General features: G+C 49.1%; 1 protein-coding gene across 3 annotated transcripts in view; it reads right to left on the bottom strand.

The window, feature by feature from the left end:
* Window positions 1–24,316, bottom strand: part of hsd17b3 (hydroxysteroid (17-beta) dehydrogenase 3) — a 140,940-nt gene that overhangs the window by 34,871 nt on the left and 81,753 nt on the right. For all 3 annotated transcript variants that reach the window (XM_072516742.1, XM_072516743.1, XM_072516741.1), the window contains exons 6-8: window positions 14,162–14,206; window positions 13,127–13,161; window positions 9,597–9,678 (exon numbers count right to left, since the gene is read on the bottom strand). In XM_072516742.1, coding sequence (XP_072372843.1) covers window positions 9,597–9,678; window positions 13,127–13,161; window positions 14,162–14,206 — 162 coding nt within the window. The remainder of the gene's footprint in view (window positions 1–9,596; window positions 9,679–13,126; window positions 13,162–14,161; window positions 14,207–24,316) is intronic.

The raw sequence follows: 24,316 nt of genomic DNA on the forward strand, positions 1-24,316 counted from the left end.
CTTTTCCAGGGGTCCCATGCATGTGCACCACGGTCGGGAGAACGAAGCGGCCAAAGACCACACTGCGCAGGTGCGAGCGGCGGCTGACTGCACTGCGCATGTGCGACGACGCACCGAGCGTCACGACGTCGACGTGATGACGTGCCCCGATTGCGGCACCGCCCATTTAAAGCGGCAATGCCCTGCAAGCGGCAGGCGATGTCTCAACTGCAAGAAGCTTGGCCATGATGCGGCTTTGTGCAGGTCTGTGATGCACGATCAATTGCACAAAGACGAGAGTTGAATACAACCAAGGCCTTATTGCTCTAAGATGTGTGGCCTCCCACAGCAGCTGGCGAAATGGCTGCTGCACAGAGGAAACACATATTTATACTCCGTCTACTGGGCGGAGCCAGCAGGCAGGGACTACCGTCGTACCTGTAGTACAGGTCCTACCATACATCACCTAATATAGGTGCAACAGTGGTTTACCACATTCACCCCCCGTTAAAATTGAGTCCGGCGGGGGTGGTGGAGAATTATATACAACAACTGAATTTTAAACGTACAATTTTTGTGAAGGAAAAATGTTTTTTGAAGTCCAGTGGACCAGTTAGAGATTCAACCGGTCCGGGGCCTTGATGTGCCGCTGGGAGCGACGCAGTAGTGGCGGTGATGCCGATGCTGGTCTGGTCTTCGGTGACTCCGGGAGCGTGCCAAAATCCTCTTCATCCTCGGGCGTGGGCAGGGAGAGGACGGATGGTCCTTGGGGGGCAGCGGTGCACAGTAGTGACCGAACGGAGTGTAGTGCATCAGGGAGGACCTCCTGCCAGCGGGAGTCCAGGATGTTCCTGGACTGTAGGGTCAGTTGGACGGCCCTCCATACCGTCCCATTCTCCCTCTCTACCTGTCCGTTTCCCCGGGGGTTATAGCTTGTCATCCTGCTGGAGGCAATACCCCTGTTGAGCAGGAAGTGAGGCAGCTCATCACTCATGAATGAGGATCCCCTGTCACTGTGGATGTAGGCGGGGAAACCGAACAAAACGAAGATTGTGTTGAGGGCTTTGATGACAGTGGCAGACGTCATGTCGGGGCATGGGATGGCGAAGGGGAATCTGGAGTACTCATCGACCACACTGAGAAAATACGTGTTATGGTCGGTGGAGGGGAGGGGCCCTTTGAAATCCACGCTGAGGCACTCAAAGGGGCGGGAGGCCTTCACCAGGCGCGCACGGTCCGGCCAGTAGAAGTGCGGCTTGCACTCCGCACAAACCTGGCAGTCCCTGGTGATTGTCCGTACTTCCTCGACGGAGTAGGGCAGATTGCGGGCCTTTATAAAATGGTACAACCGTGTGACAAAGGCTGTCGTGCAGGGCCCAGAGTCAGTCTACTTGTGCGCTGGCACATGTACCTCGGGATAGGACGTCTGGCGGCTCGTTGAGCTTGCCGGGGCGATACAAAATCTCGTGATTGTAGGTGGAGAGCTCGATCCTCAACCTCAAGATCTTATCATTCTTGATCTTGCCCTGCTGTGTGTTATTGAACATGAAGGCTACCGACCATTGGTCAGTGAGGAGAGTGAATCTCCTGCCGGCCAGCTAATGCCTCCAATGCCGCACAGCTTCAACAATAGCTTGGGCCTCTTTTTCGACGGATGAGTTCCGGATTTCTGAGGCATTAAGGGTGCGGGAAAAGAATGCCACAGGTCTGCCTGCCTGACTGAGGGTGGCGGCTAGGGCGAAGTCTGATGCGTCACTCTCTACTTGAAAGGGCAGTGTCTCGTCTACTGCGTGCATCCCGGCCTTGGCGATATCGGCTCTGATCCGGGTGAACGTCTGTTGAGCCTCGGCCATCAGGGGAAAATGGGTGAACTGTATGAGTGGGCGGGCCTGGTCCGCATAGTTTGGGACCCACTGGGCGTAGTACAAAAATAACCCCACGCAGCGTTTGAGGGCCTTGGGGCAGTGGGGGAGGGGGAGCTCCATGAGGGAGCGCATGCGGTCGGGATTGGGCCCCAAAACTCCGTTCTGGACCACGTAGCCTAGGATGGCTAAGCGGTTCGTGCTAAACATGCACTTCTCCTTGTTGTAGGTGAGGTTTAGGCGGTGTGGAGAAATTTGGCAAGGTTGGCATCGTGGTCCTGCTGATCATGGCCGCAGATGGTGACGTTGTCTAGGTACGGAAAGGTGGCCCGAAAACCGTACCGGTCGACCATTCGGTCCATCTCCCTTTGGAAGACCGAGATCCCGTTGGTGACGCTGAAGGGAACCCTGAGGAAGTGATAAAGGTGACCGTCTGCCTCGAAGGCAGTGTATGGACGGTCCGCTTTACGGATGGGGAGCTGGTGGTAGGCGGATTTGAGGTCTACCATTGAGAAGACCCGGCACTGTGCAATCTGATTAACCATATCAGGTATGCGTGGGAGGGGGTACGCGTCGAGCTGCGTGTACCGATTGATGGTCTGGCTGTAGTCCACGACCACTCTGTGTTTCTCCCCGGTTTTAACTACTACCGCTTGGGCTCTCCAGGGGCTGTTGCTGGCCTTGATGGTGCCTTCAGAAAGCAGCCGCTGGACCTCAGACCTGATGAAGGTCCTGTCCTGGGTACTGTACCGTCTGCTCGGGCAGCACGGTAGCATTGTGGATAGCACAATTGCTTCACAGCTCCAGGGTCCCAGGTTCGATTCCGGCTTGGGTCACTGTCTGTGCGGAGTTTGCACATCCTCCCCGTGTGTGCGTGGGTTTCCTCCGCGTGCTCCGGTTTCCTCCCACAGTCCCACAGTCCAAAGATGTGCAGGTTAAGTGGATTGGCCATGATAAATTGCCCTTAGTGTCTAAAATTGCCCTTAGTGTTGGGTGGGGTTACTGGGTTATGGGGATCGGGTGGAGGTGTTGGCCTTGGGTAGGGTGCTCTTTCCAAGAGCCGGTGCAGTCTCGATGGGCCGAATGGCCTCCTTCTGCACTGTAAATTCTATGTTATGCTCCTGGTGGCGACGGGTTTGCAATCCGGGGTTAGATTTGCGAAGAGGGAAGGTGGATCGACCTTTAGGGTCGCGAGGCCGCACACAGCAAGGGGTGGGAGGGGCCTGCCGAATTTCAGGGTTAGGCTCTGGAGGTTACACTGGAAGTCCAGGCCGAGTAGTAGGGCAGCGCAGAGATTAGGGAGGACGTAGAGGCGGAAGCCGCTGAATTCTACGCCCTGGACCGTGAGTGTCACCGTACAGTACCCCCGGATCACCACGGAATAGGATCCGGAGGCCAGGGAGATTCTTTGATTGGCGGGGTGTACCGCGCGGGAGCAGCACCTTACCGTATCCGGGTCGATGAAGCTTTCGGTGCTCCTGGAGTCCAGCAGGCAAGAGGTCATGTGTCCATTTTAACACTGGTCGATGCGGTAGCCAGGTTGTGCGGACGAGACTGGTCGATGGTCACTGAGGTGAGTCGTGGTTGGTCGTCGCTGGTGTCGGATGATGGGGTGCCCGGGGGGCACGGGTCCTAGAACGCTGGTGGTGCCCAAGTGCCGTGGGGGGGACAAAATGGTGGCACCTGAAGAACTTTGGAGGACAAAATGGCGGCACCCATGGGCCACATGTGGTGGGGGTTGAAAAAGATGGCGGCGTCCATGCGCGGAGGGGTAGATGGCGGTGCCCACTGGCCATGCTTGGTCTGAGGGCAAGAAGGTGGCGGCGCCCACTGGCCGCACGTGGTCTGAGGGGGAGAAGATGGCGGCGCCCATTGTCCGTAAACGAGGGGGGTGGGGATGGGGGCGATTGCGGTGACTGCACGGGCCTGGCACACCGCGGAGAAGTGCCCCTTCTTACCGCAAGCCTTACAAAGGGCAGCGCGGGTCGGGCAGTGTTGGCGGGGGTGTTTCTGCTGGCCGCAAAAGTAACATTGGGGACCCCCGGGGTTCACTGGTTGGTGCGTGGCGCAGGCGTATTGGCTGGGTAAGGCCCCCACTGGGGCGGCCGTCTGTGGGGTCCACGATGCGTAGGAGGGGTGGGCCACGTGGCTGGGGGTGTAGGCCTGGATATTGCACGAGGCGACCATCATAGAGAGTGTTAGCTTCTTTGTCTTTGTGAGATCGAGCGTGGCCCCCTCTAGGAGTCGCTGGCGTATGAGGTCCGACCCAATCCCCGTAACAAAAGATTCCCGCATAAGGAGGTTTGAATGTTCCGTGGCCGTAACGGCCTGTCAGTCACAGTCCCGGACTAGTGGGATTAGGGCCCGCCAGAAGTCTATGGACTCACCAGGGAGTTGAGAGCGAGTGGCGAGTGCGTGCCTGGCGAAGAGCGTGTTCGTCTTCTGGGCGTAATTTTCTTTGAGTAGCGTTATAGCTTCGGCGTAGTTTGGCGCGTCCTGGATCAGCGGAAAGACGTTGGAGCTCAACCTCGAGTACAGTATCTGTATTTTCTGAGCCTCTGGAACAGGGATTGGCGACGAGTTGATGTACGCCTCGAAACAAGCTAGCCAGTGCTGAAAGTCCTTTTTGGCATTGCTTGATTGCGGATCCGGCTATATATGGAGGTCCATATTCTGAAAATCTTAGAGCAATAAATTGATGCACAATCAATTGCACAAAGACGAGAGTTGAATACAACCAAGGCTTTATTGCTCTAAGATGTGTGGCCTCCCACAGCAGCTGGCGAAACGGCTGCTGCACGGAGGACACACATATTTATACTCCGCCTACTGGGCGGAGCCAGCAGGCAGGGACTACCGTCGTACCTGTAGTACAGGTCCTACCATACATCACCTAATATAGGTACAACAGTGGTTTACCACAGTCTGCACCTCCGCTAGGGGGCCAGCGATCCCAGTTCCAACGCAGATGCGTTCGAAGTGTGCAGCAAGGGCTGCTGGATTTGGAACCTGATCCCGTCACGGATCCAAAGGACGACTGCCTGGAGTCCCCACATTGAGTGGGCATCATCACCATGCATGACAATGCCTCCTCGCATTCAGCAACACACACACCCATCCTCAATGTAGATTATGCGGACGAGTGGCATGCCATAGTACAAGTCAACGATTGTAGCATCCGGTTCAAGCTGGACACCGGTGCTTCGACCAATCTAATTTCCCAAGCAGATCTGGCTCGTCTCCAAAGGCAACCAACAATTCTTCCGCCGGCCTGCCAGTTGCTCGACTACAATGGGAATGCCATCACTGCGTTAGGGTCCTGTCACCTGCATGTATCCAACAAGGCCATCAAGGCCACTTTGCGGTTTGAGATCATCAAGCCCGGCAAGGCTTTGATGCACGATCAATTACACGAAGACGAGAGTAGGATGTAATCGAGGCTTTATTACACTGAGATGTGTGGCCTCCTACAGCAGTTGACAAAATGGCTGCTGTACTGGGAGCACACATATTTATACTCCGCCTATTGGGCGGAGCCAGCAGGCAGGGATCTACCCCCTTACCTGTAGTACAGGGACCTTACCGTAAAGCACCTATATCAACATCCTATATATACAATATATTCATCAGTGGTGACTACCACATTTACCCCCTGAGTCCGGCGGGGGTGGTGGAGAACTATATACAGAAAATTGTGTTTTAAAAGTACATATATTACAAATTCAGGAGGCCCGGTGCTTTGATCTGGCGTTGAGAGCGCCACAGTGCTGGTGGCGACTCCGGTGGCGGCTTGGTCTTCGGTGGCTCCGGGAGCATGTCGAAATCCTCTTCATCCCCGGGTGTGAGCAAGGGGAGGACAGATTGTCCTGGAGCGGGGGCTGCGGTGGGGTGCGCTGGGGGAGGGTGGTGCCGGGGCAGGGGGGGTGTGTGTGTGGAACCAGCTGGTGCCAGGTCCCTGAGGGAGACTGTCTCTTGGCGGCCGTCGGGGTACGCTACGTAGGCGTATTGCGGGTTGGCATGAAGTAGCTGTACCCTCTCAACCAACGGGTCCGCCTTGTGGAGTCGAACGTGTCTACGGAGGAGAACGGGTCCTGGGGCTGCCAGCCATGTCGGGAGCGAAACCCCGGAGGTGGACTTCCTAGGGAAGGCAAAGAGACGTTCATGGGGGGATTCATTAGTCGCGGTGCACAGGAGCGACCGAATGGAGTGAAGTGCGTTGGGGAGGACCTCCTGCCAGGGGGAGGCCAGGACATTTCTGGACTGTAGAGCCAGCTGGACGGCCCTCCAGACCGTCCCATTCTCCCTCTCCACCTGCCCGTTTCCCCTGGGGTTGTAGCTGGTCGTCCTGCTCGAGGCAATGCCCCTGTTGAGCAGGTACTGGCGCAGCTCATCGCTCATGAATGAGGATCTCCGATCGCTGTGGATGTAGGCGGGGAAGCCGAACAGAGCGAAGATGGTATTGAGGGCTTTGAATCACGGTGGCAGACGTCATGTCGGGGCATGGGACGGCGAAGGGGAATCGGGAATATTCATCGACCACACTGAGAAAGTACGTGTTGCGGTCGGTGGAGGGGAGGGGCCCTTGGAAGTCCACGCTGAGGTATTCAAAGGGGCGGGGGGGCCTTCACCAGGCGCGCACGGTCTGGTTGGTAGAAGTGCGGTATAGACTCCGCGCAGACCTGGCAGTCTCTGGTGATCGCCCTGACTTCCTCGATGGAGTAGGGCATGTTGCGGGCCTTGGGTGACAGAGGTTGTCGTGCAGGGTCCGGAGTTGGTCTACTTGTGCGCTGGCACATGTACCTCGGGATAGGGCTCGTTAATTGTAGGTGGAAAGCTCGATCCTCCACCTCAAGATTTTATCGTTTTTGATCTTGCCCCGCTGTATGTTATTAATCATTGTGGTGGTATGTATTAGGGGTAATATGGTACACCACGTGTCGACAGGCTATTGGTGGAGGGATGCCAGGTCCTGATAGGATCTGCCACCTACTGGACTCCACCCAGAAATGCCGGTATAAGAACCCAGTTTTTCTCTCCATTTCCCTCAGCAGCTGCATTCTGTAACCATGCTGCTGGGGACAAAGTTCTGCTTAATACAGCCTTCAATTGACATTACCTCAACCTGCCTTGCGTCATATTGACGGTGTTACAATCATGAAGGCTACCGACCGTTGGTCAGTGAGGAGAGTGAATCTCCTGCCGGCCAGATAATGCCTTCAATGCCGCACAGCTTCAACGATGGCTTGGGCCTCTTTTTCGACAGAGGAGTGCCGAATTTTGGAGGCATGGAGGGTGCGGGAAAAGAATGCCACAGGCCTGCCTACCTGGTTGAGGGTGGTGGCCAGAGTGACATCTGATGCATCGCTCTCGACTTGGAAGGGGAGCGTCTCGTCGACCGTGTGCATCGCGGCCTTGGCGATATCGGCCTTGATACGGTTAAAGGCCTGGTGAGCCTCAGCCATTGGAGGAAAAACAGTGGATTGAATGAGTGGGCGGGCCTTTTCCGCATAGTTTGGAACCCACTGGACGTAATACGAAAAGAACCCCAGGCAACGTTTGAGGGCCTTGAGGCAGTAGGGGAGGGGGAGTTCCATGAAGGGACGCATGCGATCGGGGTCGGGCCCCAGAACTCCGCTCTGGACCACATAGCTGAGGATGGCTAAGCGATTCGTGCTGAACACACACTTCTCCTTGTTATACGTGAGGTTGAGGAGAGTGGCGGTGTGGAGAAATTTGGCAAGGTTGGTGTCATGGTCCTGCTGGTCACGGCCGCAGATGGTGACGTTATCCAGGTACGGGAAAGTGGCCCGCAGCCCATACCGGTCAGCCATTCAGTCCGTTGGAAGACCGAGATCCCGTTGGTGACGCCGAAGGGAACCCTAAGAAAGTGGTAAAGGCGGCCATCTGCCTCGAAGGCAGTGTATGGGCGGTCCGCCTTGCGGATGGGAGCTGATGGTAGGCTGATTTCAGGTCTACTGTCGAGAAGTCCCGGTACTGTGCAATCTGATTGACCATATCAGATATGCGTGGGAGGGGGTACGCGTCGAGCTGAGTGTACCGATTGATGGTCTGACTGTAGTCAACGACCATCCTGTTTTTCTCCCCAGTTTTGACCACTACCACTTGGGCTCTACAGGGGCTGTTTCTGACCTCGATGATGCCTTCCCGCAGCAGCCGCTGGACTTCAGACCGATGAAGGTCCTGTCCTGGGCGCTGTACCGTCTGCTCCTGGTGGCGACAGGTTTACAATCCGGGGTTAGGTTTGCAAAAAGGGGAGGTGGGTCGACCTTAAGGGTCACGAGGCCGCACACAGTAAGGGGTGGTAGGGGTCCGCCGAATTTCAGGGTTAGGCTCTGGAGGTTGCACTGGAAGTCCAGGCCGAGTAGCAAGGCAGCGCAGAGGTTGGGGAGGACGTAGAGGCGGAAGCCGCTGAACTCCACGCCCTGGACAGTGAGAGTGGCAATGCAGTACTCCCGGATCGCCACGGAGTGGGACCCAGAGGCCAGGGAGATTCTCTGGTTAGCGGGGTGTACCGCGAGCGAGCAGCGCATTACCATATTGGGGTGAATGAAGCTCTCAGTGCTCCCGGAGTCCAGCAGGCAGGAGATCTCGTGCCCGTTGACCTTCACTTTAGTTGAAGCAGTCGCGAGGTTGTGTGGTTGAGACTGGTCAATCGTGACCGAGGCGAGACGCGGCTGGTCGTTGGCGGTTGCAGGCGATGAGCGGCACTCTGTTCCCTTGGTTTCTGTGGCTATGACTCATCTTTCATTCTCTCACCCCACAATATAAATATTTCCCACTTTCTATGTCTTTTAGCTTTGACAAAGAGTCATCTGATTTCAAAACATTAGCTCTTTTTTCTCCCTGCAGATGCTGCCAGGCCTGCTGAGATTTTCTAACATTTTCTCTTTCGCAATATACTGGCATGGATTCCGGATTGGTCAACAGGCAGACAACAGAGTAGGAATAAACGGGTCATTGAGTATGATTAAGGCAGAGATTAATAGATTTCTGATTCATAATAAGGTAAAGGGCGATGGGGATAGTGGGTGTAAAAGGAATTGAAGTGTCCAATCAACTGTGATGATATTGTAGCGTGGAGTAGGCTCGGCGGACTGGCTGGTCTCCTCCTGTTCCTATGTTGCTAACTAGGTCAGAAATTGTCGAATATTAAAGGGAGGTAAGTTTGTAATTCTTAGAATGGCTTCAACTGCTGGAAGGGATCACAGAGGTATTTTATGGAGTTCTTTTCCCCCTCTTGACCCTAGGCTTTGACCTGTCCCAGGAAATTATATGGCTGCAAGGGTGAGTACGAGATGGGGGAGGGAGGAATTGGAACGTTTTACTGGCCGCTAGCATTTAATTTATTCCATTCCCACAATGAGAGGATCTGAAATATTGGAAATCAAAATGGTAAAACCTCAGAGAAAGAACAAATATATTTCAGTTAAACCAGAAATATTGCAATTTGCAAAACATTTGCTGGATATTTTTCTGAACAATAAAACCCGATATTATAGGCTTAAACCAGGAATTTCTGTCGAGCAGATCATGCCGAAATGTTGTAAAATCACTGGGAATGCAGCTGAAATCCTAGCTGGGGCTCCCAGTGCAATTGAGTGAATCTCATACTTTTAGTTAACTGTCACAGGGAATCACAAAAAGTTGTTTTGAGGGAAATTAGCCTCCTCAATTTAACAGTCTATTTATTCAATAATAAATTGAATAATAAGCTATTTATTTAAAACAACGCACCTTAGTAGAAGCGTACAAACAGTACAGTGGACACGGAGCGTTAGCCACACCAGATGAAATGTTGAGGATCAGACCTTTCTGTCTGAAAGTACAATATTGTTTTACATAAAAGATCAAAACATACTTTACAGATATTCTTTCCAAAAAGAAAACAGACTAGATTAGATCCGAAATATCCAATTATTCGGTTTGTACGTTTTTCTCCTCAACCACCTTGTCCCATTCTCTGGAACGCCTTGGGCTGGATTCTCTGCTGTCAGGATTCTCCGTCGGCAGCTCGGGGATTTCCCGACGGCGTGGGGCAGCCCCACAATGGGAAACCACACAGGCCGGCTGGCGGGTCGGAGAATCCTGCCCCTTGTCTCCACCTATCCACAACCACCCCTCTTTAAAAACCTTCACAAAGCCCATCTTTCCGAACAAGCTTTTAGCCACTTCCCCATGAGCTGGTACTCGCACCTTTCAAGTGGACCTTTCCCATAATTTGTCAGTGTCAGGCTCTGACTGAAAACCAGTGGGGGTGGGGGGGTATGCCACCAATCAGGCGCTGCGTGGCCTGTGAGAGCTGACAAGGCCGGCTCCACAGAGATTGGGCCCTTCCTATCTTTAAAGGGCCCCAATCAGAACTGAAGTGGAACTGCCCCCAGCTCCCCCCACCACCACAAAGGTATGGAGGGCTCTCCCACCCCCACCACTACACATAATGGGAAGCCCCCCCAATTGTCCTCCCCAGTGGGCCCGGACTGGGCACTGTGCCCGGCACAGGTTGGCACAGGCTGAGGGAGGGGGGAGGGGGGGGCTAGTATCAGGATCCAAGAATGCAAATAAATTGACAGATGGGAGGGAGAGTGATGGGGGATCAGCTGATAAAGTGTATCGTGAGAGGATGGAAGCTGAGAGCTAGGTAGAAATTTTCCAGTTGGTCCTCTTTAGAGCCGAACCGGCGTAATAATATTGTGACTCTTTAAAGAAGTTATATTTTTAAGTCACATTTCTAAGGTGGCTTTCGAAGATCACCAGGTACTTTTATGGATTAAAAAACATTATCTCATTGCCAGAGAGAACAAAAGGACCCTCTTTTGTTCTGAAATATATTTTTATTGTCGTTTTCACATTTTTACAATTAATTGCATTAAAACAGAAGAAAAAGAGAGAAAAAGCCATAAGTCTCAATGCAAAACAGACACAGCACATAACAGAAGTCAGGACAAGCACAGGAACAATTAAGACCGGATGACTCGGGGACAATGTCCCCAACATGTTCCTCCCACCAATGCAAGCTCCGTCTGCATTAAGGCAGACACAGTCAACAGCACAGATTTACATCACACCCAAAGAAAATTAACAGAGGAATAAAACCCCCGAAAACCCCAGAGTTATGGGGGAATTACACTGAAACCCACAACGCAATCCAACTCCCTTCCAGGCCCAGGACAGAGCAAACAACCATCCAATAAGACAGTCTGCCTGAGCCTGGAAAGAAAAAAGCACGGATGCTCTGAATTCAAATTAAAAGAGAGTTATGTTGTCCCATTGAGACTAAAACACGTTATTGGGAATACAACGGATGGCTCGGATGAGCAAGGGTGATTCACTCAAGATCTATTGTCTTTCAGGGCACTCCTATCTGACCAGCTATTATCCCATTACAGAGTCTGATGGCATCTTTGGCCGTCAATAGAGGTTAGTTGCATATTAATAGCATGGCTCTGTTCTTTTGTATAAACGGGAGTCGGCAATCAGCCAAGATACTGATGATACATTCAAGTTTAGAAACCCCACCATGATTTGAGGTGCTGGGCAGAGCTTAGAGAGAGAGAGAAGGAATGCTGTTTTAAACAGTTACAGAGAGAAGGCTTTGGAAATCGACCAAGAAGGTCATGAAAGTTTCCTCTGAGACAGGCTTTAGAAAAAATGTTCAGACCAAATGTTCCTACCAGAAGAAAAATTGTTTCATAAATGCAAGTATTGTTTGTCTGCTTGTGAAAGTGGCATGAGAGCTGCAAATTCTGTTGTTTAATGGGAACTAGTGTTAAGGTTAAGAAACTGCAAGTAATCTGTTATTGTTAGGATTGAAGTTTAAACGTTTAAATACGGTTTTCTTTTCTTTTAATAAAGTTTATTTATAAAATAACCAAGCTCTACTTCTTATATTATCATTCCTGGAACTAATTGATCTTTCCATACCATCTTAAAACTTTAAAAAGTTATCATCTGGTCCAGTCTCTTAGCCACTCTTGAGAGCTGACTAGACGTCCGTAACACAGTGGCCACCTTGGCTCCTTGCTAAAGATATAGCAGAAAATTCAAACTGCTTTTCAAAGAAACATCTTCAGAGACTTCCGGACTGACGTCCCTTAGTGAGAGAAGGGGAGAGACAGTCCTGCAAAGAGCCATCCGCTGCTGCAGTCAGCTAAGTAGCCTCTGTGTATGCCTGCAATAGCTTGAAAAAGGAACAAAGACTCTCTCTTCTAACCTGTTCCCCCATCAAGTTCACCTGAGTGCTCGGCAAGAGTCGGGCGGCACGGTGGCACAGTGGTTAGCACTGTTGCCTAAGGCGCTGAGGACCTGGGTTCGATCCCGGCCCTGGGTCAGTGTCCGTGTAGAGTTTGCACATTCTCCCCGTGTCTGTGTGGGTTTCACCCCGCCAATCTAAAAGATGTACAGGGTAGGTGGATTGGCCATACTAAATTGTCACTTAATTGGAAAAAAATAATTGGGTACTCTAAATTTTTTTTTTAAAAGAACACGGCAAGAGCCATTACAACTATTGAGAAATCCTTGCTTTACAAATTTACTTCCGCCCAAGAAACATTGAGCCCACAATAATTTAGAGACTCAGTTAAATTCAATTTTTATAGCTGTTGGTTTACCTTCAATTGTATCTAGTTTTTGTGTGTGTGATAGTGTGGGTGAGTCATGTAAGTGAGACATCAAGTTTTTGTTTAACCTTCAAGGTAAGTCCGTGGGAGAAATAAAGTAAATTTCTTCATTTTTAATACACAAAAGCTTGCTGCTGAGTTCTTTAAATTGACGCAATCACTCCAAGGTAAGAAAACACACAACCACATCCAAACATAATTGGTCACAGGCAATAAAAGGGAGCATTTCAAAATTGTCCGTGACACCCTGCAGGTGGATGATCACTTCGCCCAATCAGTAACAATTCTCCTTGCCTGCAGAGACCCCTTCCCACTTTATTTCTTTTGATTTAATTGTTACAATAGAAGTTTTAAAAGTTATATTTTGTGCATTGGTTTCCTCCATTGGGGTTGTTTGAAAAGCTCAGCTCTTTCATGTTATTGGTCTCCATGCAACAATGTACACAAAAAACCTGCTGCTAAGTACAAATAACATTTAGTGATGTCAGCAATAATTGCCATTAGATTTTCTTCTTGTTAGTTTAATTGTATGGATGTTTATAATAACATATCAAATTCAATTTAAAATCACTACTAGTAAAAACAAAATGATTTCAACTAATGCCTACTTAGACATCTCAGATTGTGAAAAAAGTTCAAAGTCCTTACCTCTCTTTCATCCTTGGCAAGACAAGTTGGGTCATCTGCAAATGATTGCAAGAGACTATTGCACCAAGATACACTTGATAAATGTTTTTTTAAATGTGTGTCTTTTTACAGTGTTCAGCAATGTGTATTAAAGATCCACTAAAATCAAATTACAAGATTATTTCTTGCTGGTATTGCTTTGTAAATCTTGTTATACAACAGATCTAATCCCAAAGGCCTAGTAGGATGAGAGGGATATTAGTTTATGGTGGGTGAAAGGTCTCTGCTTCCCATTTCTACAGTGGCCACAATAGATTGGTGTATACATATCACCCTAGAGGAATCCTCCAGCTGAAACACCATCTGCAACACATTGCTAGGCAGGGTCTTCAGTAACTGTACTGGGATGTTCAGAAAGCATCTGAATATGTCCCATGAGATCCAGATCCCAGGTTCGTCCGCCACGGAGGGATGGAAGAAACATGTCCTCCTCTTGTATGCCAACTTTTTAATGTGGATTACCTGCTTGAATCCCCCTTTAAAATTTAGTAAACTACAGATTTACATTAAAAACAGGCATAAATTCATTTTAAAATCAATCCAGTTTTGCAAACTTGCAATAGGTTTATTTACAATAGCTTTGCCATAAGTGATGTAAAAAATCGCCATTTTATATATGTATCAGAATACAAATTATCGCACTTGCACATGACATACTAATATGTTACCACTTTATGGTAGCATTTTAACAATTACAAATTTGTAGAATTTAGGTAGATCATACCAAGAACAGAGAAAAAAAACATGAACTAACAGTCCAAAGATGTGCAGGTTAGGTGATTGGCCATGCTAAATTGCCCCTTGGTGGGGTTTGGGGTTTGCAGGGGAGTGGGCCTAGGTAGGGTGCTCTTTCGGGGAGTCGGTACAGACTTTATGGACCGAATAGCCTCCTTCTGCACTGTAGGGATACTATTCCATAACCATCAAATGCCACCTTTAACTTTGTGTCACACTTCTGGTAGAAAATAAGCAAATTTTTATTGCTGGGCAACATACCTTGGCAACAGATACCATATTAACAGCGATCATATCATTGATGGTCTAATGTATGGAAACAAAAAAATTAGCAAGTGATGCATTAGGATCAGAATCAGCACTATTACAAGTACTTAACAGATATTCAAATTTTCATATTCAGTGTTTCTCACAAAATTAAAATTAATAATACAAAGCAAATTTGAAAATGCCTTCTTGACGGTCAAATAACACTTAATGTATTACTGAGCAGTGGTGGAAACAGGGAGGTTAGTCCAGCCCGTTGGAATGCTAATTCTGCAGCTATCAAGCAGGAAATGAGCAGGTCTTTCGAAATAATAAACCACCTGCATATCTTTTTTTTTTTAAATATTTTTTATTCTCCTTTTTCACATTTTCTCCCAAATTTACACCCACCAACAACGGACAATAATCAGTAACAAATATGTCAATCCCCATATCAATAACAAGGATACCCATCCTCCCACCAAACCCCAAACATTCACATAAACAAATGACAAAAAGGAATCAGGAATCACCCATACTCACCATCAAAACACACCGCCCCCCCTCCCCCCCCAACCCTCCCACCCACCCCCCCAACTAATGTTCGATGTTACCCAGTTCTTGAAAGTGCATGATGAATAATGCCCATGAATTGTAGAACCACTCCATCCTTCCCCTCAGTTCAAACTTAACCTTCTCAAGAGTCAAGAATTCCAACAGGTCCCCCCGCCACGCCGGGGCACAGGGTGGAGAGGCTGCTCTCCAACCCAACAGGATCCGCCTCCGGGCGATCAACAAGGCGAAGGCTACAACATCTGCCTCCGCACCCATTTCCAATCCTGGCTGGCCCGACACCCCGAATATGGCCACCCGGGAGCCCGGGTCCAGTTTCGCGTGCACCACTTTAGAAATTACCCTAAAAATCTCCTTCCAGTAATCCTCTAGCTTTGGACAGGACCAAAACATATGAACGTGATTAACGGGGCCCCCCCTGCATCGTTCACACACATTTTCTACTCCTTCAAAGAATCGTCTCAACCTCGCCCTCGTGAGGTGTGCTCTGTATATCACCTTCAGCTGTATCAGCCCCAACCTTGCGCACGAGGTGGAGGCATTCACTCTCCAGAGCACCTCACACCAGAACCTGTCCTCCCTATCCTCTCCCAACCCTTCCTCCCACTTTGCTTTGATCCCTTCCAGTGGCGCCTTCTTCTCTTCCAAAATAGCTCCGTAATCTGCTGACACTACCCCCGTCTCCAGTCCCCCTGTCGTCAGCACCTCCTCCAGCAATGTGGAGGCCAGCTCCACCGGGAAGCTCTGTATCTCCTTTCTGGCAAAATCTTGAACCTGCATGTATCTAAACATTTCCCCCTGCTCCAGCCCATACTTTGCTTCCAGCTCCTTCAGCCCTGCAAACCAACCCCTAAGAAACAAATCTTTTAGTGTCTTAATCCCCTTCTCCTCCCATTTCCAAACATTTCCATCCCACCTCCCTGGCTCAAATCTGTGGTTCCCCCGAATCGGCATTTCCCTTGACCCTGCCCCCAACCCGAAGTGTTGGCGAAACTGCCTCCAAATTCTCAATGAAGCTATTATTACCGGACTCCCAGAGTACTTCCCCGGGGCTATCGGGAGCGGCGCTGTTGCTAGTGCTTTCAATCCCGACCCCCTGCACAAACTCTCCTCCATTCTGACCCACTGGGAATCAACCCCTCTGACCCAGCTCCGCACCTTCTCCACATTCGCCGCCCAGTAGTAATACATCAGGTTCGGAAGACTCAAACCCCTTGTCTGCTTTCCCCTCTGTAGCAGCACCTTTCAAACTCTGGCCACCTTCGCTCCCCATATGAACAAAGTAATCCTTCCCTCAATCTCTCTGAAAAAAGCCTTTGGCAGGAAAATCGGCAGGTATTGAAAAATAAACAGAAATCGCGGCAACACGTTCATTTTAACCGCCTGCACCCGACCCGCCAGTGACAGAGGGAGACTGTCCCACCTTGCCAGATCAGCTTTCACTCTCCCCACCAAACAAAGAAATGTTGTACCTGCGGAGCCCCCCCCCCCCACGCCCGGGCAACCTGCACCCCCAGGTACCTAAAGTGAGTCCCTGCCCTATGGAATGGCAGCGCCTCCCAAGCACCTACATATCTCATGGTGTAACAAATTTATTTTAAATAATCATGTAAATATTATAGTGTAGAAACGTAGAGATCAAGCAATTTGAGTTAGATCAAGGAATATTGTTTATAAATAAAGCCAACTGAACTATATAAAATTTTACGAGAATCCAGATAGCAAACACTAAATATAGTAAGCTGCTACAAAACCCTCGGGCTGGATTTCCCGTCCGTTCACACCGTGGGATTCTCTGTTCCCACTGCGGCAAATGGAGTTTTGGCTGAGCGCCAAATTCTCCGTTTTCACTGGCAGCAGTTGTGGGGCAAATCCGGAATGGAGAATCCCAGCCCCCGTCAATGCAAATCTCAATATTTCAGCAATATCAATGAATATTCCACTTCAAAATTGTGTTGAATAATGTTGAATTCCACACACACAGACATCCTTCCTTTCCTAAAGCCACAGATTCCAGCTGGGTTACAGGCATCAACATCTCTCATCCAAGTATTCATTCTCTCTTTATCAACAAGCACTGGGTTTGGACAACAGGAAATGAAGGAGAGCAGGGGACTACCAGATCCACGCCCTTGCCAGCACCACCACCAGGAATCTTCCTCCATTCCATTCATAGCAGGGGAGCCAGCAACACAACCCTCAATTTACCCTGCCACATATAAATGATGATTGATTCTAAACGTTCAGCCAAATTCCCCGCTTCTCACTTCAGCTACCGCTTGACCCAAGGACCGTGAGAGAGAAGTGGCAGTAAATTGCAAAGCACTATCAGCAAGCGCAAAGTGCACCTGTTAGAGGAAGAGTGTATAGTCATCAGCATCTCGCTTCAGGCCCCTTACCATTTCACACAGGGTTCTCAACTTAGCAAGAGCCCCTTTTTAAATCGCATGAGCTTCAGGATGTTTCTGTCCTGGCTTTGGCTGCTCATTCTCTTCCTAGCCTTGCAGCAGACATCCCACTGCAATACTGTTCCATGTCCCTTGCTGGCAGGGATTTCACCAGAAGTCTATACTTGAAAAAAATAATGAGCTCCAATGCTCAAAAATGGTTGTGGTTACAGTGCGGTCAAAGCACAAGAGGTCCCACCGTAAACAGCCCAAAGAGGAAAATTTAGATGAAATATTAGACTGTTTTATCATGGAGAGCATCACAGTCAATCCCGATCCTGTTCTCATTATATACCAACATGCACTTTGTAGCAACGCTGGATGGCAACCAGAAGCAGTAGCCTGGGGTAATTTCTGCTCCCTCTTGGGGTTCTGTGGCCATTCATGGTACTCTCAAGCAAAGGCAGAGTTAAAATGAAACACACTGTGCTTAGGCAGAGAGCCCTGATCAATGCGGCCATGCCGGCAGTGTCAGTGGGCATCAATCAGAGCCTGATAGAGCTGCATTTTCTGATAATCAGACTCTAATTGGTCATGTCCCCATAGAGTGGGAAAACACTGGTGGACGATGAAGTGACTAGGAGGGAGAGAGGCAGCATTCAAGGTGAAGATTCATTGTGAATCGCTGAAAAAAATTACAAGGGAGCTACGGTACTATCATAACTATCAGCATTGCAAGGGTTAATGTAGTGTTGAGATTAGCCACTAGAGGGAGCTACAGTTACAACTATATAAGGCAGTGATGCTAGACCTTAGGGGAGGAGTGTGTGTAGGAGTTAGCTAGTAAAGGTCAAAAGAGCACATAGTGCAAGTGAGTGTAGATCATAGTTTGAACCAGTAGTGAGATTAGCTGCAGATGAGTGCAGTTAGATGTTATTAATCTTCTGTGTATTCTTAAGGAGGACATGTCGAATCCAAGTTGGTAGTGTAAATAAATTTATAGCTTTGTTGACGTTAAAGCTATGTTGTGGTCTTTGCGAACACTACGGCAACCATCCTGAAATAAGCAACACAAAGAACACCATAGGAGGGAGATGGTGAGCACGCCAGCTAGTCAGGACTCGGAAGCAAGCCGTCGTTGAGGAGAGCAGGGGTGATTCGATTTCCAGATCAGGGCTGAGGATTTGGCAGGCCATAGTCAGACATTCATGTCAGCAGTGAGGGGAGGTCATTGAGGAGAGGTGCGAAACGCTGCGGGACAGGGTGAATTGGCGAAAAAACTGTGGAGGGAGGCGGTGAGCCAGCCAACTGGTCGGGACTCGGAAGCAAGCAGTCGTTGAGGAGAGCTGGGGTGACTCAACCCCCAAGCCTGGGCTGGGCAGGCCATAGTCCAGCAGGCAGTAGCGAGGCAAAGTCATCAACGTGAGGTACAAGACACTTCCGGGGCCAGGCAAATTGGTAAAAAAAGCCAAAGGGAGGTGGTGAGTGAGGCAGCCAGCCGGTATGGGACTCAGGGTCGCCATTGTCAAGCAGTGAGGAGTGTAGGGGCAACTCGACTCCCAAAGCTGAGGAGGGCTTAAAAGCATGCTCTTTCAGAAAATTCATATTCATTCAAATCAAGAAAGATCAGTTAATATGAAGCAAAATGAAGGCGAGGCAAGAGGACTTAACTTTAACTTTTAAAAGTTCAAAGTATTGAACAGTGCACAAACTGTATATTCATCCTCATCCACCAAAAGCATGGGTGAATTATCTGATGACTTAGACGTGCTGACAGGGGCAGTACGGTGGTGCAGTGATTGGCACCACCGCCTCATGGAGCCGAGGACTCGGGTTCGATCCCAGTCCCGGGTCACTGTCCGTGTGGAGTTTTGCACATTTTTCCCATGTCTGCCTGGGTCTCACCCCCACAACCCAAAAAAAAGATGTGAAGGGTAGGTGGATTGGCCAAGTTAAATTGACCTTTAATTGGGGGAAAAAAAGAATTGGGTTCTCTAAATTTTTTTAATTTATAAAAAAAGACTTCTGGAGAAACCATATCGCCTGAAAAAGTTAAACAAGAAGTGGAATCTGAAATGGTAATATGAAGAGCTGCAAGATATTTTTTCTGTTGAGGTGAGCAAAGAAACCTACCTATAAGACATTGCCTTGTGGCCAAAATCTGTTCCACTGGCTATGATAGAATACTTTGTGCTAAATAAACCCGAAAACAAAGGTCATATGGAAAATCTGAGAAACACATTTGAGGTGAGAGGCCAAACGCGGTTTAGAAGTCTTCGTGAGTCACATTTTCTGAGGGTGAAGAGAAATGGGATGATGGAAATTAGAAATTGGTTGATGATTTTGGAAACCTCTAAAGCAGTCTGCTATTGTTATGCTTTCAAATTATTCCTTGACCCTAGTAAAGGGAAACAAGCATTTGTCAATGGGTATTCTAACTGGAGAAATAATGGAAGAGATATTGCTGATCATGAAACTTCCAAAGCTCATATTAAAGCTATGTCCGGGTTTGTTCAAAGACGTAAATAATCTGGAAGAATTGATTCTGTGTTATGGCTCAGTTTTAAAAGGAATGTTCTTATTGGAGAAAAGTGCTGAGACATGTTGGTATCACAATCAAACCGTCTTCTTTGTGACTACCTCTGAGAGGACATGATGAGTCATCATTGTCAAATCAGAGAAGTAATTTTTTAGCCTGCCTTGAATATCTCAGTGAATTTAAAGAGCTACTCGATGAACATTTCAAACGTTATCAATACTGTGGCTCAGGGAGGACCAACTTTTGAATGCACAGAACCTGCGATGACTTCATCACTATAATGGCAGAGTGGCTCAGAAATCAATTCACTAATGAAGTAAAAGATGCCAAATACTATTCCATAATAGCTGATTCAACACCAGATGTGAGTCATGTGACCCAATTAACATTAATTCAAAGATATGTGACAACCGATGATGAAGTTGAAGAGTGATTTCTTTGTTTTGCCCAGCTACAATTCCATTCTTCTGAGTGTCTGGAAACAGCTGTTTTGGAAATCATCGAAAATTTAGATTTGGATATCAAAAATTGTCATGGGCAGAGCTTCAATAATGCCGCAAATATGGCAAGAAAATATTTAGATCTATAAGTAAGATTGAACAATGCAAGCCCCTGTGCATTATTCATTCCATGTTCTAGCCACTCCTTGAATTTAATCAGCAACACTGCAGTTGAATCCTGTGAGGAAGTTGCGCATTTTTTTGACTTTGTTCGAAACGTGTATGCCTTTTTGTTCGGTTTCCACGCATCGGTGGAATATGTTTCAATCACACTTGGAGCAGGCAAGTGGAAAACATTTTTTTGGATAAACAATTTTATTGAGGCATTTTTGCATAGTAAGCAACAATGCAAAACAGTGTGCAAAGAACAATCAACATAGTGCAAAAACCAGCTCCCCTCCTACAAGGACCCGCACAACTACCCCCCTAATCTACGTTACCCTAACCACCAACCTCACACCCCCCACCCCACCCACCCCCCGCTGACGATTAGTTTTCCGCGAAGAAGTCGATAAATGGTTGCCACGTCCGGGCGAACCCTGACAGTGACCCTCTCAGAGCGAACTTAATTTTCTCCAGACCGAGAAAGCTCGCCATATCCGACAGCCAGACCTCCGACTTCGGGGGCTTTGAGTCCCCCAATGCCATCAGAATTCGTCACCGGGCTACCGGGAAGCAAAGGCCAAAACGTCAGCCTCTCTCTCCTCCTGGACTCCCGGGTCCTCCAAAACCCCAAAAATTGCCACCTCTGGACTCATCACCACCGTTGTTTTCAGTACCCCGGACATAACGTCCGCGAGTCCCTGCCAGTACCCCCTGAGTTTTGGACATGCCCAGAACATGTGGACATGGTTCGCTGATCCTCCCGAACATCTGGCACACCTGTCCTCTAATCCAAAGAATTTACTCATCCGGGCCACTGTCATGTGGGCCTGATGGACGATCTTAAATTGAATCTGGCTGAGCCTAGCGCATGTTGCGGTCGCGTTTACCCTGCTCAACGCCTCCACCCATAAGCCCTCTTCTATCTCACCTCCAAACTCCTCTTCCCACTTAAGCTTCAGCTCCTCAGTCTGGGACTCCTCTGCCCCCATAAGTTCTTTGTATATATCTGAGACCCTCCCCTCCTCCACCCATCCACTGGACACTACCCTGTCCTGGATCCCCCTAAGTGGCAGGCGTGGGAAGGATGGAATCTGTCTGCGTAGAAAGTCCCGCAGCTGCAAGTACCTGAAATCATTCCCTCTCGTCAGCCCAAATTTCTCCTCTAACGTCCACATGCTCGGGAAGCTCCCTTCTAAGAACAGATCCCCCATCCTCTCAATCCCAGCCCTCTGCCATGTTCGGAACCCACCATCCATATTCCCCGGGGCAAACCGGTGATTGTCGCAAATTGGGGGACCAAACTGATGCTCACACTTCTTCCACATGCCTTCTCCATTGGCCCCAGATCTGCAAGGTCGCCACCACTATAGGGCAGGTAGCGTACCGTGCCGGCGGGAGCGGCAGGGGCGCCGTAACCAGGGCTGCCAAACTGGTGCCCCTGCACGAAGCGGCCTCAATCCGCCCCCAAACCGACCCCGCGCCCACCATCCACTTCCTTATCATAGCTATGTTGGCCACCCAGTAGTAATTACTAAAGTTTGGCAGCGTCAGTCCCCCTTCCCCTCGGTTCCTCTCGAGCATCAATCTCCTCACCCGCGGGGACTTTCCCGCCCACACAAATCCCATAATCATTTTATTGACCTTCCTGAAAAAAGACCGCGGAATGAAAATGGGGAGACAGTGGAATACGAATAGGAGTCTCTGGAGGATCATCATTTTAACCATCTGCACTCTCCCCACTAGTGTCAGTGGGAGTGCATCCCACCTCCGGAACTCTACCCTCATTTGCTCCACCAGCCGAGATAAGTTCAACTTGTGCAACCGGCCACAGTCCCGCGCCACCTGTATCCCTAAGTATCTAAAGCTGTCCCCTACTAACCTAAACGGCAGCCCCCTCAGCCGACCTTCCTGGCCCCTCGCCTGGATTACAAACAACTCACCTTTTGCCATGTTCAGTTTATACCCGAGAACCGGCCGAATTCCCTCAGGATTCCCATGATTCCCATGAGGATTCCGCACCTTCGGGGCGGCCCGACGCCAGAGTGGTTCACGCCACTCCTTCGCGCCGGAGTTGCCCGCCCCGCCGGTTCGTGGAGAATCCCGCCCCTGTTGTCTGCCATATTATCTTGTTTTAGGTTTTGCTTTCCAAAATGGCCATTGGTGGTCAGATATAATGGTTGCAGCTGGTCATATGCTGGTAGTTCTGATCACCATCGCTCTTAAGACTGGCTTTCAGAAAGTCTCTTCAGGACAAAGAATGGAATTCTGCAGACAGAGCCATTGATATTGGACTTGACTCAGTGGACACTCCTCTCATGTGAATTTAAGGCAATAACTTTTTGATTTTGTGAACAGAAGTAAGGGAGTTAACATTTGAAACTGAATGGGCCTCTGAGGTATACTGAATGGCAGCATATGCATCTTGTTGAGTGGAGCAGTTGGTCTTGCAATGGATTGGCTCATTCTGTCCTGCACTGACTTGTGCTGTAGTGATGTAATCAGCTGATTTTTCTATCTCATGCTCATCATCAAGTTCCATGTTTGTTCGTCTCAAGACACGTATCTCAATAATGACCATCGTCATTGTCATTCTGACAAGAGGTAAACTTGGATTTCAATTTAGCAATTATTCATACAGGCATGATTTTACAAGTTAAAAAGCACTAAATTAATTAAGTGGTAATCAATTTGTGTATTTTTTTGTCTTGCGCCTTTGCGTTCTATGGGGTGAGGGTGGGCGGGGCCTGGAGGGGTGTGATGTCATTGAGAGAAGGGATGTGACATCATTAGGGGAGGGGTGTGATGTCATGGGAGGGGTGTGGTGTTTTTGGGGGGGGGGGGGGGCGCGGGCTTCAAAAAGAAGGCCCCACAAAGTGTAAGTCTGCCCCGAGTGCTGACTCATCTGAATTCAGTCATCTCAAAATATTAGGAATCAAACATCTGAGTTCCTAGCCTGCAGAGGGTAGTGTTTACCACACAGGGCAAGTTTGTACACAAGGCAGGTTTGGGAGCATTAGGGGCACATGTTGATATTTCTGACAAAGAAAATCTACTGATGTGGAACTGATAAAGTTTGACAAACAATTGATGACAAAACCTAACAGGGATGCGGTTTCAAATCAACCAAGTTAATTTTCTGTTTTCAAAGTATTAACAAATGTACTTCAGAAATCCTCCCCATCCCTCACGGTATTATACTTCAGCAATTCTTTAATATCAGGGGCTGGTTTAGCACAGGGCTAAATCGCTGGCTTTGAAAGCAGACCAAGGCAGGCCAGCAGCACGGTTCAATTCGCATACCAGCCTCCCCAAACAGGCGCCGGAATGTGGCGACTAGGGGCTTTTCACAGTAACTTCATTTGAAGCCTACTTGTGACAATAAGCAATTTTCATTTCAATCATTTTCTGACAGTGGCACAAAGCACAGTGGATAGCACTGTTGCTTCACAGAGCCAGGGACACAGGCTTGATTCCCGGCTTGGGTCACTGTCTGTGCAGAGTCTGTACGTTTTCCCCGTGTCTGTGTGGGTTTCCTCCAGGTGCTCTGGCTTCCTCCCACAAGTCCCGCAAGATGTGGTGTTAGGTGAATTGGACATTCTGAATTCTCCCTCAGTGTACCCGAACAAGCGTCGGAGTGTGGCGACTAGGGGATTTTCACAGTTACTTCATTGCAGTGTTAATGTAAGCCTACTTGTGACACTAATAAAGATTACTATTATTATAAGCTCAACTTAAATTCACAAAACTACTTTTAAGGCCGAATTCATACAGAGCAAAATCCCCCCCCCCACCCCCAGCAGTGGCATGTACCGCAGTAGCAGAGGCAGCTTACCATTGGCCAGCGGCAGGATCATCCTGACCCACCACTGTCAATGGAGTTCCCCGTTGTTCACACCCTGCGCCTCCGGGTAAGCCGTGGTGGGGGGGGGTTGCTGTCGGCAGGACTAGAAGATCCCGCGAGTGGGAATGGTCGGAGGATCCCATCGACTGCCATGTGTGATGATGAATCTATCGAACAGTAATGGGTTGCTTTCACAAATAACTGCGAGGTCCTGGTATTAAGAAA

Source organism: Scyliorhinus torazame, chromosome 9, assembly GCF_047496885.1.
Source record: "Scyliorhinus torazame isolate Kashiwa2021f chromosome 9, sScyTor2.1, whole genome shotgun sequence".
In the NCBI taxonomy this organism is placed as follows: domain Eukaryota; kingdom Metazoa; phylum Chordata; class Chondrichthyes; order Carcharhiniformes; family Scyliorhinidae; genus Scyliorhinus; species Scyliorhinus torazame.